Source organism: Falco naumanni, chromosome 18, assembly GCF_017639655.2.
Source record: "Falco naumanni isolate bFalNau1 chromosome 18, bFalNau1.pat, whole genome shotgun sequence".
NCBI classification, from domain to species: domain Eukaryota; kingdom Metazoa; phylum Chordata; class Aves; order Falconiformes; family Falconidae; genus Falco; species Falco naumanni.
In genome coordinates, this window is record NC_054071.1 from 3,122,925 (window position 1) to 3,138,259 (window position 15,335).

At 63.4% G+C, this 15,335-nt stretch overlaps 3 protein-coding genes across 4 annotated transcripts; all 3 read right to left on the minus strand.

The window, feature by feature from the left end:
- Positions 1-5,535: 5,535 nt before the first annotated feature.
- On the minus strand, positions 5,536-8,610 carry VPS25 (vacuolar protein sorting 25 homolog). Its single transcript, XM_040617576.1, has 6 exons — positions 8,488-8,610; positions 8,194-8,339; positions 8,048-8,101; positions 7,374-7,462; positions 6,800-6,875; positions 5,536-6,230 (listed from the first exon to the last, which is right to left on the minus strand). The coding sequence occupies exons 1-6, from the start codon at positions 8,532-8,534 to the stop codon at positions 6,118-6,120; spliced, it is 525 nt and encodes a 174-aa protein (XP_040473510.1). The 5' UTR covers positions 8,535-8,610; the 3' UTR covers positions 5,536-6,117.
- Positions 8,611-9,095: 485 nt separating this feature from the next.
- On the minus strand, positions 9,096-11,965 carry RAMP2 (receptor activity modifying protein 2). The gene is made up of 4 exons (XM_040617736.1): positions 11,620-11,965; positions 10,465-10,575; positions 10,001-10,103; positions 9,096-9,535 (listed from the first exon to the last, which is right to left on the minus strand). Exons 1-4 carry the CDS (start codon positions 11,678-11,680, stop codon positions 9,280-9,282), a joined length of 531 nt encoding a protein of 176 aa, XP_040473670.1. The 5' UTR covers positions 11,681-11,965; the 3' UTR covers positions 9,096-9,279.
- A 1,014-nt stretch (positions 11,966-12,979) lies between these two features.
- LOC121098925 (receptor activity-modifying protein 1-like) lies at positions 12,980-15,159 on the minus strand. Of its 2 annotated transcripts, none has more exons than XM_040617439.1 (5): positions 14,816-15,159; positions 14,300-14,338; positions 14,099-14,125; positions 13,640-13,781; positions 12,980-13,446 (listed from the first exon to the last, which is right to left on the minus strand). In XM_040617439.1, the coding sequence occupies exons 1-5, from the start codon at positions 14,895-14,897 to the stop codon at positions 13,068-13,070; spliced, it is 669 nt and encodes a 222-aa protein (XP_040473373.1). In that variant the 5' UTR covers positions 14,898-15,159; the 3' UTR covers positions 12,980-13,067. The 2 variants fall into 2 exon arrangements, with proteins under 2 accessions (XP_040473373.1, XP_040473374.1); XM_040617440.1 differs by having other exon boundaries at positions 12,980-13,540.
- Positions 15,160-15,335: the final 176 nt, after the last annotated feature.

Here is a 15,335-nt window from a genome sequence, read left to right on the forward strand (position 1 = left end):
TACGGAGAGGATCAACACGGGAGCACAGCCACGTCCTCCTCAAGGGCTGGCACAGGCGGTGATGCTGGTGATCCAGGCTGGCTCCGCCGTACAGCTACAGGCCACGGCCCCCCCAGATCCCCCTGTCCGGCAGGAGCAGGGAGAAGCATTTTGTTCGCTACACGTTGTTCCTCCGGGAGCCTTGGCTAGGCTGGCTGTCTCAGCACTGACCTCCCACCCAGGCAAACCCTGCTCCCGCTCATCCAGCCCTGCTCTCCGGAGGAGCCGGGTACCACCTCCCCGGGACGGGGTTTGAGCGATGTTTCCCCGCTGGGAGCTGCTTGCCTGCAGCGTGGGCTGCTGGGCGGGGAGCAGCGACCACATCCTCACCCAGCCCCGTGCACCCCAGAGCGTGCATGGGGCACGGTCCCACGGGAACCACCAGCGCTGGCTGGAAGATGTGTGTTGAGCACCGGCTTCCCCGTGGAGCTCTGCCTGCTGCCCCGGTTGCAAAACGCCGGGACAGACAGGCTGGTGGGCTCAGGGCTTACACTGGCCCTGGCACAGGAGACTCTGGTGTTGCAAGGTGCGACACGGTTGGACTCAGGTTTGCCGAACAAGGATTTGGATGAGCCCTGCCCCAGACCTGCCCAGAACCTGCCCGCTTCTTGCTGCATCCGTTGCCAGAAAGGGGGGCATCCCTGCCCCCCCGCCCCGCAGCTGCCTCCAACACGACGTTCCTTGGGCTGTCCCGCTCCTGTTGAGCTCTCTCCTTGAGCACCCACAGGTGCACCAAGGAAGGAGCCCACACAGGAGCTGTGCCATTGCTTTCCCAGCCTGGAGAGCAGGAGAGGCAGGGGGAAAGCCACCCCCCAGCCTCCGCTTCTCCTCCAGAGCCCATCACAGGACACGAGGTTACAGCTTTTACTCATTTAACATGTCAGATTTAAACCCCTCCCTGCTTAAAAAGTAATTGCTTTTATTTTGATCCTGTCCTGACTACAATTTCCAGCAGAGCTGGAGTTTTCAGTCCTCCCTGGCTGAAAAATCCTCAGCCTGAGCTGCAGGACGGGCAGCGCTGTGTCTCCTGCAGGAGCAAACCTGGCAGCGACGGAGCCTGCTAGAGCATCGCTCCCAGCACCGCCAGCATGCTGATGGCTGCCTGAACTAAACCAGACCACGGATCTGTCCTCGGAGAGAAATGGTGCTGGGTGGGTTGGGAGCTTCCACCACCCTGGGACAGGCACGTCCAGCTCGGCTGTCCCCAACCCGGGGAGCTCAAAGAGAGAAACCCAGCCCCAGCTCCTTGCTCCCTCTGCACAGCACCGAGCATGGCGGCTGCAGGATGGACCCAGCTGGGCTGTGCCGGGGCCCAAGGGTGGCCAGCCCCGAGCTGGGCAGGGGGAAGGAACCTGTGCAGCTCTGAGCTGAAACGCTGCCCAAGCCCCTGCTGCTGCCCCCAGCCAAGGGTCTCACACTGCCCCACCTCGGGGACACGGCCCAGGCTGGCAGGGAGCCCCAGCAATTCAGCAAGAGCCAGGGAGCCAGGCAGGGATCTTGGCTCCATCTCTGGCAGGCTCATGTCCCCTTATCACCCGTTTTCATCATGAAACGAGATGCCTCAGAAGATCCCAGAGGAGCAGAGTGTCCCAGTCCTGGTGAGGCCCCTGCAGACGGGAGAGGAACTTAGGGGTGCAGTTTGCTCTGGCTGCTGCCCTCCCACACCTCCCTGGTGAATGGCCTGAGAAGTTTCCTGGCCGCCCCCCCCAAATGCCATCCCATAGCAGGGGCTTGGCAGTGGTGCAGGTCCCCTCCTGACCTGGCCCGGGACACCAAGCTGGAGCCAGCTTGGCCCAAAATCTGAAGGTTTCTGCTCCGCAGCCAGCTGCCCATGGCACCACTCTGATGGTGTCCACAGCTCCACGGCCGTCATCAGGGTGACATGTCCGGGCTGTGGGTGCCAGTGCCACCCTCTGCTTTGAGGAACCGCTGCAATCAGGCCATGTAACCCATTTCTCGCTTGCACTTGGCTGCCAGGAAGAGAACGGGGACTGCGTAATTGCTCTCCTCAGGATTAGATCACGAACCAGAGCCCTGCTCAGCTCCTCGCTCCACCAAGCTGTGCCAGGAATTGTCCATTCTGATGCCAGAGCTCAGGACAGGATCACGGAGGGGCCGCAACGGGTCTGTACGCAGGCATCCCCCGTGGAGATGAAGGATGCACAGCTCAGGCTGCCAGGCACAGGGTGCTCATCCTGGGAAAGGTCAGAGCGGAGGAAGGCTCCACAGTGCCCTGGGGCTTGTTTCACGGTTGGCTTCAGCATCCCATGCCTGGGGGCTTCCAGCATCCTCCTGCCGCGCCCCTCCTCGCCATAACACACGGAGTTCAGGGAAGAAGAGATGTCACCCAAACCTCAGCTGTGGCTTTAACCCAGGCAGATAACTCCGGAGGATTTCCTTAGCCCAGAGTTACAGATGTAACCTGCCTCCAAGTGAATGCTGACATATAAATTTATCAAAGTGAAACAATTCTCGCTCCTAACTAGCTGCACGAAATAAAAACGCTCGGCGTTTTTACATCCCCAACCAGCAGGATCCGAGTGTGCACAGCCTGATAGCACCTTATCTCAGCACCGGCCCCCCAGCCCCCGCCTCGCTGCGGCCGGGAGCCCTAATCACCATGGCCAGACACTTCAGAGTGGCCACGGGCCAGAGGCGGGGGCCACGCCAGCACCCTCGCCCCACAGAAATGCCACTTTCTCCAGCGGCCAGGCTGGAGAGCCAGAGCCTGAGCCGTGCCCGTGGTGGGGGAGTGTGGAGAAGTTTGGGGCTGGGTTTTAAACTCTCCTAATGCCAAAGCCCCAAAGCACATGGCACGGCTCAGCCCCGCTGCAGCGATGGTGCGGGCAGTCCCCTGCCACGGGCAGCGCAGCAGTGGCAGAGTGGTGGCCAGTGAGGGAGCTGCTTGGCCGGGCTTCAGCCGTACCCCTGCGTGGGCACGGGCCTCCCCTGCCCGGTGCTTCACTTACGCCGAGCCCGAAGCACCGGGAAGAAGCATGCCTGCTGCCGTTCACAGGAACGCCGTGTGTGAGGCTGCCACGCTTGCTCCCTCTGAGCAATCTAATTACATCTCCTCCATCTCTACCCGGCACCCGAGGGCTTCCACTTCCACACCGGAGCAGCCTCACCACATCTCCAGGCTGCCTTCGGTGTCCCAATCCCACAATTACATCATCAAACGGCATGAAGCGCTGATTACAGATAAGGAAATGCGCTTCAGAGGACAATTAGAAGGTCCTGTGTTACCTGCTGGCAGGAGCTTACATCACCACGAACTACAAATTGCCACTGTCGCCCGCAGAGGGAAGAGCCAGGGAGCATCTGCTCCCTCGGGGGTGGCAGCACCAGGCAGCAGCAGCAATTCCAGCCCCAGGACCTGTCCCACGGTCCCAGACGGTTGCCAGCAGCGTCTGCTGCGGCACTGCGGTAGTGCCTGGCACAGGGAGTCAGTCCCACAAGGACCTCGCAGGCACGGCTGGATGCAACGTTTCATGACTGAGAGGGTAGAGAAAAAGGAATCTTACACCTTGGCCATTCTGAAGGGAGGGCTGTACTCTTCCTCCTCCTCTCACTAAGTTAAGAACTAAGTAGGAAGCTGAAAAAAAGTGAATTGCTGCCAGGAGCGCCTTGGAAAGAAAAAACTGGGCTTGGGATTATCTAATGTCACATCAGCCATTTCCTAAGAAAGGAGCAAATTTAATTAAGAACACAGACTCACCCAAGGACAGCCAGGTTATGCACAGCACATGCAGCTCAGAACACAATGCTGAGAGGTCAGCATCATGCATATGGAGAGCAAGAAATACAAACATCCCGGGCCTGGCTGCTAAAAGCTCGTTATTTGGGATCAAACGCAGATCAGGCACAGAACAGCCAGCACAGAAACACGGCTCGCTGCAGGGGTACGAAAGCAGCGGGAGGGGAGGGCGCAGCAGCCAGAGAGGGAAGGAGTCAACGTGGGTGGCATGAGAGAGGAGGAAGAGGCAGATCTTGGACATCAAAACAAGCCAGGGGAGACACTGGTAGCAAATGATTCCTACACGGAGACTTTCCTGGCCGCAAACACAGAGGGAGGACCCCTGCCCAGCCAGCGAGCCCTGGTCTGGAGTCTGTGGCTGTTGCAAGGACACACGCGCTGCCTCTGCCAGGACACGCTGTGGGGCTCCTGGCACATGGCACGGCGCAGCCTTTGCTCCTGTAAGCATGGCTGGCAGCAGCCGCGGGGAGCTGGGCTCACTCAGCCGCTGTCAAGACATTCCCCAGCGAGACAGCACATGGTGGCACCAGGACGGCTCTTTGCATCCCCAACACATCCATCCCCGAGGGCTGCCACGTCTACCCGCTGCCCCCAGACCTCACAGCACAGGTGGGAGCTCAGCCCAGGCTGCCAGAACGGGCGCCCAGGCACAGGGCACGTGAAGCCAGCCAGGGCTGCGCCATCCCATTTATCTCCTGTCACCTCCGTTTTCGTAGGGACAATGGTCTCCCGAAAGGATCGGAGGCCAGCGCGGCCGTGACTCATCACAAGCACCACCAGTGCCTTTCTCCAGCAGAGGAGTGCTGGCACACGGGAATTCCGCCGCAGCACTGCCGTCACCAGCACAGAGAGGAACGCTGAGCACCCGCCTCCAGCCACAGCTCCAGAGCAACATGCCCAGACCAAGCCAGCGCAGTTCGGGTCAGTGGGCTCCTGCTACAGAAAGGAAATTTTTATATTTCACAGCCCACCAAACTCAGCCTGGACTCCAGCACCTTGAAAATTACCTACCGTCGACGACGGCTATCAGCAGCGCTGCAGCTGAACCAGTGCCAAATCATCCTCCAAGGGCAGGGCAGGAAGGACAAGCTGTTCAGCACCGGCTGGGGACAGGCGGCTAAAGCGTGCCGGGGAGCCGGCACCATCTGCTCCGCCGGATCCCACAGCGACCACACTGGGTCTGACCAAAGGTTGCTCCAGTGCAGCACCCCACCTCTGCCTGCAACAAGTGCTGAACGCTCGGGCAAGGAACAGGAAAGGCGAGCGCGATCCTTCCGCGGCACAGCTGTCCACCTTCTCCTGGTGAGCGATTAAGGATTTCCTGGGTCAAAGCCTGTACCTGGGTCACAGTTGCTGACGAGCTGGGTACTTCATTATCGGCACCGAAAATCTAAAAACTGAAGTCATACCCTCCACCAGCCGCTGTTGTAAGCTTACCCCACCATCTCTGCGCCAAACCCATTAGCTTTCAGCGGACTGCAGGTGGAAAATGAATGTAAATGTTGCCCTGAAGGCAGGCAGCATGGGCCAACACGGTCCAGAGCTCTGATGTGTGGAAATAAGTACTGATGCTACCAGCTTCCCACTCGGGTGGGGTGGCTCAGGAGGCCCACCCTCTCCCCAGCACGCTGCTGTGTTCATCTGGTGCAGTAAGGAAACGCAGCTGGAGGGCAAAAACCCAGTACACCGCTCTGTTTTGTTTCTGATGGAAAAATAAAGATAGACAAAAACATCCAGGCTGCTCTATAAATACATCTCATTTTAATTACTTCAAATGTAGTTCCTTGGCATCCACCCCCACCCCGCTGCACAGCCTGCTTTGCAGCAAGCACATTATCAGTCTGCCACTGAGGTCTTCTACAGCACCGCAGCGACAGCAAGTTCCTCGTACTTGCTCTCACCCTGCTTGGCAACACAGCAGGGACTGCAGAGCCTGAAACGCGGCTGCCAGGAGGGAAGGAGATGCCCTTTGAGGCCAAGCTCAACCAGCCAGCTGAAGAGACCGCTCCGTGGCCTTTGCAGGAACGGGGACCAGCAACTGGAGCAGTCCCATTATTTCACTTCTGGGTGGTCCCTCTCAGAGCTGCCTAGAGCAGCTTTAGCCTCTCAAGCACAATCAACAGGGAGAAAAGACAGACAGAGGATCTCTGAATATTTCTAAGAAGTCACATCTTTGGAAGGCTTCGCAGACTCTCCTTGCCCCAAGAAATCCCGAGTATGCAGCTGCTTGCAGTCATGGCTTGAAACCAGGCCAGGAGTGCAAACCTTCACAGCGAGAACGCTTCAGCAGCCAGGGAAGAGTGGAGCGGCAGGGGCTTCCATCAGAAGAACTTGACGCCTCGGCCATCATCCAGCGTGATAATTTCAGCCTTATGCTCTTGCTGCAAGGCTTGCAGAGCACGGAGCAGCATAGTCTCATCCAAGCCATGGAACTCTAGGGGAGGACAGATATTGTCATTAAGAGGGGGAGGGAAAAAAAAAAAAAAAAATCACATCAGGAAACAGGTTTACAAACTCCCAGTGCTGGCAGTGGCGTAGCACTGGGCTCTGAAGAGCGCTTTCAGACTCCAGTGCCATAACGCTACAGCAAACCCAGAATCATGGCAACACTAACAGACTCATCACTACATTGCTGCATCAGGAACAAAGCCTGAAGGTCAACAGACAGAAGGGAATGAGTCACAGCAGTCTCAAAGGCAGTGCAGAAGCTACGCATAAAACCAAAACACTCCGCACCTCAGGCCAGATAAAAAGCTGGGCACTAGGGAGGCTTGCGAGGTGGGGGAAGGTTTAAAATGCAAACAGTGATAGCAAAGGGAGATGTTCATGCAGTGTGGTAAAAAAGCCTTCAGAATGGCATTTGCCAGTGGTGATCGGTGTGAGCTTGCATAAGCAATTTTAAAATATGTAGTCTACAAAACTATGATCTGACAGTCAACTGTTTACACGCTCAAATCAAGTGTGCTCTGAAAACCTGCTCCGGAACGTAACACATGACGTTACCTTCATTCTCTGTGTCATCGCCACTGGCTAATTCATACAGCGTGAATACAGAGTTGGTCAAGCCATTCTTCGACACCTGGAAACGTAAAATCAATATAGCAATTCTCCTCTGTGTGATTTAACATCCTCGGCGTGATCTCTTGTACACCTCAGTACAAGCGAAATGGCACGTGAACAGCACTCGATACTACACTGGAAATGTTCTGGGGCACTGGAGAGTCAAGAAATGACACCTAGGGGAACTAAGACAGTTCCTTTCCCTGTCCCTCTGCTCTTTTTGCCCACGTGTTTTGCAATAAGGACTCGCTCTGTCCTCACTACGGAACAGCCAACTGCAGTGGGAGCGGGTGACTGCATCCGCTGCTCAAACTGTGTCTTACAGCAAGTAAAAAAAGCTGTTAACCTCTCTACGCTTTTCTGCAACAGAGAGATGTGGAAGAAGTAAAGTAAAAGCAGCGAGGAAGCAAGAGAAAAATATTACAGTGGTCTTTTTCACAAACGGCAGCTGATACCACCTGTCCTCCCGGCCACAGAAAGCCTGGTCTGTGGGGCGAGACAGCTTCTACGTTCTCACCCACTGATAGATGAGCTTTCCCCATTCTTCTGGTCTCCTCCACATGATCAGAAAACTGGTTTTGTTCTTATCTAACCATTCCAGGTTCCCTAAAATCAACAGGGAAAAGGTACATAATCAGAGCACAAGACTATAATAATGATCAAACCTGTGGGTTTCACAACATGTGCTAGACATTATACCCGCGGGGAACTTCAGGCACCTGCCTCTCACCACCATGAGACCACTCACGCCAACTCCCCCAATATTTCTACTTGCACAGAAATTAATTTCTATTTTTCCAGCCCCCTCTTCCTCCCGCAGCTTAATCTGCCCCAGACAGGCAGAGGTTTGGGTCCCACGTGTGGGCTGTGGGCAGGGAAGGCCCGTGGGACCCTGCCTGGGGAGCAGCACGGCCCACACCAGCGGCTGGGTGAGCCCTGGGCCCAGTTCCCAGCAGCGGGATGGAACCTGGCCAGTGGCTGTAGCCTTCCTGCCCCACCAGCTCTGGGCTGGGTGGGCACACGGGTGGGCAGACCGGCACGTGGGTGGGCATGCTGGCACACAGGTGGGCATACAAGTGGGCATGCTGGCACATAGGTGGGCACACAGGCAGGCACATGGGTGGGCAAGCGGGCGGGCAGACTGGCATACAGGTGGGCAAGCGGGCGGGCAGATTGGCAGACGGCACCCACCGTTCTTGCGGAGCTCCTCCAGCACCACCTGGATGGACTCCAGCGGAAGCTTCCCTGGGCGGGGGGTTAAGGAAAGGCTCAGCGGCCGCTGGAGGGAGGGGAGACCCCGGGGCGGCAGGCAGGGGGCACCGGGCCCCGAAGGATACGCTGCAGGCGGTGGTTGGCGAAGAGCGGGCTGTCCTGGGCCTCCCGCACCGTCATGGCGGGCAGCCGGTGCCGCTGGCTGTAGGCGAGCGCCAGCGCGCACCAAGCCGAGAGCTGCTTCTGCCGCGTCTCACCGTTGGGCTGCAGCCTGCGGGGCTCCGCTCAGCGACCGGGCCAGGCCGCGGGGCTCCGCGGAGGGCCCCGACACCCCCGGCCCGGCCTAACCCCAGCCGCGGCTCAGCCCCGCCTCCCGCTCCCACCGTCCCGCCCCGCTCCCGGCCCCGGCCCGCGCTCACGTGAAGAAGGGCGGGAAGCTGTACTGCCAGGGCCATGCGAAGCTCATCGCCGCCGCCAGAACCGCCACCGCCGCCTTCCGGACCGGCCCGCCCCACTTCCGGGCCGGTCCACCCCACTTCCGGGCTGGCCCGCCCCACTTCCGGCCTTCTCCCGAGGAGCCCCGCCCTCCCCGCGAAGCTCCGCCCCATACAGCTCAGTTCCACGAAGCCACGCCCCTCGAAGCCACGCCCCCTCTGTGGTCCGCCCCAGCTCCCCTTACTTCCGAAGCTCCGCCTATCGTCACTAAACCACGCCCCCTCTAAACCACGCCCCATCGGTGGCCCGCTCCAACGCCCTGTACTCGCGAAGCTCCGCCCATCATAAACAAACCACGCCCCTTCGAAAAAGCCCTCTTATGAAGCCCCTCCCCTTGAAGGAGCCCCTCCCCCTCGTAGCCCCACCCCGCCCGGACGGCGGCGCCGGCCCGGGGCCCGGTGCGCTTCCCCACCCGCGCCCAGCGCCTCCCGGTGCCGCCCCACAGCCAGCAGCTGCCGGCGAGGCGGAGCGAGCGGGCGGGCGGCGGGAGCGAGCCGGGGCCCGGCGGCGGCAGAAGAACCAGTGTCACGCGTCGGGGAAGAAGCATTTAATCCCCAGCCGCGGGGCGGGGTGCACCACCGGCGGCACGGTGGGAACCGGCCGCCCTGACACCGTGTTCCAGGAGCCCCCCCGGGGGTGGGCGAGCGGGCGGTTGGCCCCACAGCCCGGGGGGGACGGGACGAGCAGGACCCCCAGGGTCACCGCCAGCTGTGGCGCTAGGGCTGGGCCTTGCCGTCCTTGCTGCGCCAGATGACCAGGGTGACCAGGAAGGGGATGAGGCAGATGGGAGCGATGATCATGGCCAGCAGCACGTCCTCAGGCGGGTCGAAGTAGACCTGGTGCCCCAGGGTGCAGTTGTGGAAGTAGTGGTGGTGGCTCTGGAAGATGTACTGCTCCGCCAGCGCGTTGGGGTAACCGTAGTGCAGGCGGTCGGCCCACTCCTCCAGGCAGGCCTGCAGCTTGCTGTAGGGCCTGGGGAGAGAGCCGTGGGGCGCTGGGAGGGGATGGGGGCATACCGCGTGGTTGCAGGACACCGGAGGCACGGACTCCCCCCCCTCCCCGGGTGGCCATCCAGCCCAGCGGCACCCTCCAGGCCACCCGGGGCTCACCCTGTGCCCCGCTGCCTGCACCAGCTCTGCCCGGAGCTGCTGGAGGGGAAGGTGGCCCTGGGCCAGAAGGTGGCCCTCGGGCCAGGAGCTGGTGGCCCAGTGGCATAGTGTGGGGGCTCTGTCCCAGCCAAACTCTTCCCACTGTCTCAGGAGCAGCTCCACTCACGCAGCCCTGGGGTCGGAGGGGCCACAGGCAATGGCCCCACCAAAGTGACCCCATGTGTCGCTTCCCCAGCTGGGGACACCCCCAGAGTCAGCCAGAGCCCCTGCCCCACCCCACCCCCAGCGCTGCCCGGGGGGGGCTCTCAGCTGTCCCACCACCCCATACCTGCTGATGACTTTCCACTCGCACAGCTCCGACGCCGTCACATTCATCATCAGGTGAACGAAGCCTTCCCAGCAGCTCTGCGTGATGTTGGCGTACACCTCCTCTGCAGGGGAAAGGTGCTGAGCGCGGGCAGCACCACTGCCAGAGCCTGTCCCTGCCTGCGGCTGCTGCCGGCTGACACCCAGCCCCCAGCCCCATGCCCAGGCTGGTGGGGAAGGCACAGGCGCGGCACAGGGCCAGACCCCGGGGTGACGCCCGGGAGCACAGTGGCACAGCAGGGCCAGCTGCCCCCAGTGTGGCCAGTGCCAGGGAGGGTTCCGTGGCACAGTCTGGCTAGTTTGGGGATGGACGGAGAGCACACAGCCAGGGGAAAAGGGGGTCACCCTGCGGTGCAGAGCCAGCCCTAGCCAGGGCATCGTTGGCCCCGTGGCGCTGCCTGGCCCTCACTGAGCCCCTGCACTCACCCGCAAGCTCATAAGTCCAGTTGAACGAGACCATGGGTGGGCTTGTCTCGGTGACCTTGCTGAAGCCCTCTGCCTTGGTGTCCACGTGGCAGAGCCCGGTCCCCAGGAGAGCTGTGGAGGGAAGGGGCCAGGGGTCAGTGGGGCATGGGCACGGGCAGGGCTCCACGTGCAGGAGCTGCCCCGGCAGGGCTGGGTCTGCAGTGGGGAACTTTCAGGGGTTCCTGAAGTTGGGGTGCTGGGAAGAGTGCTGCCCAGAGCCTGGCATGCCGTGGGGCCAGGGTGTCCAGCCCCCCATATGGGCAGGGGCTGTGGGGAGGGGGCAGCCAGGCTGCAGGCAGCTGCTCGAGGGCGCAGAGGGGCTGCGTGGGGGCTGTGGGCCCTGGGTCACAGCACAGGGGCAAGCCGTGCCCCCCACCCATGGGGAGCCAGTGCAAGGGCTGCCCCATTGCCCCAGGCAGCTGCATCGCAGCCGGACAGGGCCAGGGCAGGAAGAGGAAGCGCGGCACTGCCGGAGAGCCCCTCCGCCCGCCATCTGCCCCACACCCCGCACAGCCCACCGAGGGCCTGGGGCATGTCCTGCCTGGCCCACCGGAGCCCCACGGCCCGAGGAAACTGCCCTGTCTGTCTTCTACCGACGATGTGGGGCAGTGATGCCAGTTGCACGGTGAACCACCTCGGCAGGTCCTGCCCGTGAGGAGCTCCGGCACAGTCAGGCACTGGCCAGGGGGTGCTCCCGGGCTGTGGCGAGGGCAGCCCACCCCATCCCGCTCTCTGTTCCCGACAGCCTCTTCCCGACAGCCTCGTCCAGCCCCTCTCTCCCCACACACGTGCAGTGCCGTGGCTCCTGTCCCAGCCCGTGGCTTCGTGGGGCTTCCCAGCTGCTCCCGTGGGTCATTGGCAAAAAGACCAGGGGTGAGCGTGGCAGGGGCTGCCCCACAGCACCCACTGCCCGCCTGCCACCGGCCCCTGGCTGTGCAGGCGATGGCCACCCCAGCCACCCTTGGTGCTGCCTGGCTGGCTGCACACCGGGGTGGGTGGTGGGCTGGGCTGAGCTGAGACCCCGGCCTCGGGCCCCACACGCGGCAGGGTGGCTGGGTGAGCGGTGGGGCGAGGTGTGGAGCCCCTGGCCGCCGTGGCCACCCCCGGCACACTTACCCCAGAGCAGCAGGAGCCCTCGGGAGAGCCGGCTGGAGCCCATCTGCGTGCGTGGTGCCATCCTGCAAAAGCCTGCCGGCTAACGACCGGGACAAGTATTTCAATGGAAATAACAGGAAGCAACTCCTTTCCTCTGACAGGGGCAGTTTGACTACAGGAGACGTGTGAAAAATGAGATTGCTGAGCGCTGCTTTAAAGCGGCTCTCCCGGCAGGACCCTGCCGCTGCGCTCCACCGTGCCGGCCCCCGTGGGCATCGCTCCCGGTGCCCGGGCAGCTCACACCTCACCCGGTGGCCCGGAGGCTCCGTTCCCCACGCCGCACGTCCAGTTTTACGAGGCTGCTATTTGTTTACTTGTGTATTTCTCTTTAATCCTGTCTGGGCTGGGTTGTGAAATCCCTCGTCTCCTGCGTGGAGGGCAGGCAGCCCGGCAGCCGGGGGGAGTGGACGGGGAAGCGTAATGTCCCCGGACAGGCGCTGCTGCCTGGGCACAGGGACAGCGGGGGGACCCACGGCCCTGACACCGTGTGCTCGGGCTCACGCTGACACCTGCCCCATGGCCGACAGCGTGACCTGCCCGTGGGTGTGCGGCTGGATGCAGGCAGGGAGGTGGGGAGAGGGCAGAGACTTGGCCGACATCGCCCACCCTCGCCTCTGACGCTTTCCTCCTGCACCACCCAGCCCGATGCCCACCGGGCTCTGCCGGAGCCCCTTGCTCCCACCGCATCCCCACCGATGATGACCCCAAGCCCCATGGGGCTGCGGCATCCCCGCCTGAGGACCGGGCTGAGGCCGGCTGAGCTCATTTCACCTCTGGCCTGGAACAGAGCAAGAGCCCAAAATCTTCCCCTTTAACAGCCAGCCCGCGGGACACAGAGCGGAGCGGGGCGTGATGAGGGCCAGCTCGGCCGGACCCTCCCTGCTGTGGAAAGATGATCTCGCTGGGCTTCACGCTCCCCGGCATGCAGCCTGGCAGAGCCGCCTGACCCTCCCCGGGACGCGGCGGCCGCTGCTCCAGGGCACTGCAGGACCTTTCACGGGCGAGCGGCCACATCTGGAAGCCATCAGGCCCTGGCGCTCTGGGGGCCGCAGGCTCGGAGCCCCCCGGTCCTGCTCTTTGTTGAAGCCAGCGGAGCCTCCGGCCGGGTGGCAGGAGCCTCTGCCAGGGAGACACCCAATGATCTCAGCGCGGTCCTGGGGCCGGGACGGCCGCCCCCCTCCCCGGGTGTCCGGAGGGGATGGGCAGGGATGGGATGGGCAGGGACAGGATGGGCAGGGACAGGAAGGTGGCAGCCAGCCAAGGCCCAGCCCCCAACCCCCCCACCCCCCCCTGCAGCCTGGCATCCCCAGCGTTCCCTGCCAGCCCCCACCCCAGGGTGCTGAGGAAGGGGCTCAGCCCACACAGGGCGAGGACACAGCGCCCCAGACCCTCCTCCTGACACTGCCCCCCTACCCAGGGCAGATACAGGCACCCAGAGCCCCAGGTCCAGCCGTCCCTTGTGCCACGGGACCCACTCCAGCCCCAGGGACACCCAGACCCCCGTCCCAGCTCTGCCTTGCCCCCTCACCCTCAGCCCACTCATTAGTTCCCAGGGCTGGGAGGGAAGGGGGCTGTTGCCAGCCTCTCGCGGGCATGGAAGCAGGCAGGGGCTGGGCAGCTGCCCGCCGGGGTTTGAGCCCCTCTCCGGGCTCTGCTGAGCGTGAGGGCTGCTGCAAGGGGCACGAGGCAGCTGAGCCCCACGGCCACAGCCACAGCCATGCCAGGGGGCAGCGCGCCCAGCCGGGGGGACCCAGCCCCCGTGCAGTTGGTGAAGTACTCAGCGTGGACCTGCAGGAAGAAGGTGTCGAGGGCAGTGTTGGGCCAGGGGCAGGAGAGCAGCTGGGCCAGCAGCTGGGTGCAGCTGGAGAGCTCGCTGTAGGTGCTGTGGAGGGGGCAGTGTGAGGCCAGCCTGCCGGGACAGGGACACATCCACCGCAGTGGCCCCATGGCAGCCCCGCCACCGCAGCTGACACCGACCCACCTGCTGATCTGGTCCCAGCGGCAGCGGCTGCCCTCAGGGATGGCCATGAGGGTGGCGTGGAAGGGGGCCCAGCAGTAGAGGGAGATCCAGTCCTGGTAGGTGTCCTGGCAGCCAGCTGCCCCCCCAGGCACCTCCAGCAGCCCTGCACAGCACCGGCCAGACCCTGGGATGCTGCCCTGCCCCCAGCTCTCCCACCAAGCCCGATTTTGGGGGGGGCTGTTTGGGGTCACGCCTGGGAAACACTCCCAGTTTAGCCCACCATGGGGGTCCCATGCGGGAGTCCACCCTGTGGCCCTGGGGGTCCCACACTGGGGCTGCCTGCAGCTGCGGGGGCCCCATGGACTCAGCCAAGCTGGGACCGGGGCTCTCGTGAGCCCAGCACAGGTTGCATGGGGCCCGCCGAGGTCTGTGGGCGGATGGGGAGGACAGCCAGGGTCGCAGGAGGGCAGCTCTACTCACCGTCCTCGTCCAGGTACAGGTAGTGACCTGGAAGGACAGATGGTGCTGTCAGCGCCGGCAGGACCCAGGGGACCAGGCGAGTGGGGCCCTGTCCCCCAGGGGTGCAGACACCCCCTCTGCCAGCAGCAGAGCCCGCGGCCGTGGCAATGCCCCAGCAGCCGGGGCCAGAGCCGTGCTGGGCCGATGGCACCAGGGTCTTACCTTCGTCCTCGAGGTCCCCGTACTCAGCATCCCCGTGCCCTGCAGCAATGAGACGCAGGGTGCCAGGGCTGCACAGCCAGGCACAGCCCACTGCCCAGCTGGCTTTGGGGCATGAGCTGGGGTGGTCCCAGCACACCGGAGACCCCTCCTCCTCCTCCCAGGCCAAGCAGAGGTGACTGGGCCAAAAGGAGGGAAGGGCAGCCAGGGCTCCTGGCTCTGCGTTGGCCTTTGCCACCGGGGCAGAGCAGTTTCTGAGCAAACACCAACCCGTGGGCAGGGAAGCACTCAGCAAACCCTGCCCAGAGCATCCTCTGACGATGGGGGGGCCAGGGGAGCTGCCACCCAGCACGGATGGGGTGGGATGGGGTGGGGTAGAAATGAGCCAGGGACCCGGTGGGGACTCAGTGCCCAACCAGACCCTGTGGCCGACACCCTGAGTGCCTCCGCGCAGCCCCTCCGGCTGCGCCCCCCCCCCCCCCCCTCCGTGCAGCAGCTCCCACCCCGGGCTGCCCTTACCCCGCTGGAGCAGAGGCAGGAGCAGGGGAAGGAGCAAGGGAAGGAGCCGGCAGCGGAGCAGCCGCATCCCGGGGAGCATCATCCCACGCCGGGACCGCTGCAGCCGAGCTGGGGCTACGCCCGCGGATTTATCCCGATCCCCGGCCCGGCTCCGAGCCAATGCCCGGGAAGGTCGGGAGGACACCGGGCTCCCCCCGCCCCCGCCTGACTCAGCGAAGCTCCGACGGCATCAGATGCGGGCCCGCGTCGGGGCCACCTCCCCCGCGCTGAGAAGCGGCTCCCCGGAGACTGGAGCGCCCGGAGCCGCGGAGTCAGCGCCCTGGGGCAGCCCCCAGCCCCCGTCCGACGGGTCCCGCTCCCCGCCGCCGGGGCCCCCGGGGCAGGAAAGCCGCCGCCAACAGCCGCTTCCTGCCCGGCGCCGCCGCAGGAAGCCCGGGGCCCGCCCGGCCCCGCCAGCACCCCGCCGCGATACGGCACCCGCCTTCCCCGTTACACCGGGCCCGTCGCTGCCTGCGCCGCG

Coding starts and splice junctions, on each gene's coding strand:
- VPS25 (XM_040617576.1), bottom strand. CDS start 8,534: ATGAGCTTCGCATGGCCCTGGCAGTACAGCTTCCCGCCCTTCTTCAC. Junction 8,340..8,487: donor AGCTTCCCGCCCTTCTTCAC/GTGAGCGCGGGC, acceptor GGAGCCCCGCAG/GCTGCAGCCCAACGGTGAGA. Junction 6,876..7,373: donor GAAAGCTCATCTATCAGTGG/GTGAGAACGTAG, acceptor TTACGTTTCCAG/GTGTCGAAGAATGGCTTGAC.
- RAMP2 (XM_040617736.1), bottom strand. CDS start 11,680: ATGGCACCACGCACGCAGATGGGCTCCAGCCGGCTCTCCCGAGGGCTC. Junction 10,576..11,619: donor AGGGCTCCTGCTGCTCTGGG/GTAAGTGTGCCG, acceptor TTCCCTCCACAG/CTCTCCTGGGGACCGGGCTC. Junction 9,536..10,000: donor GAGTGGAAAGTCATCAGCAG/GTATGGGGTGGT, acceptor CTCTCTCCCCAG/GCCCTACAGCAAGCTGCAGG.
- LOC121098925 (XM_040617439.1), bottom strand. CDS start 14,897: ATGATGCTCCCCGGGATGCGGCTGCTCCGCTGCCGGCTCCTTCCCTTG. Junction 14,339..14,815: donor CCTGCCTCTGCTCCAGCGGG/GTAAGGGCAGCC, acceptor TCATTGCTGCAG/GGCACGGGGATGCTGAGTAC. Junction 13,782..14,098: donor CCTGTACCTGGACGAGGACG/GTGAGTAGAGCT, acceptor GGTGCTGTGCAG/GGCTGCTGGAGGTGCCTGGG.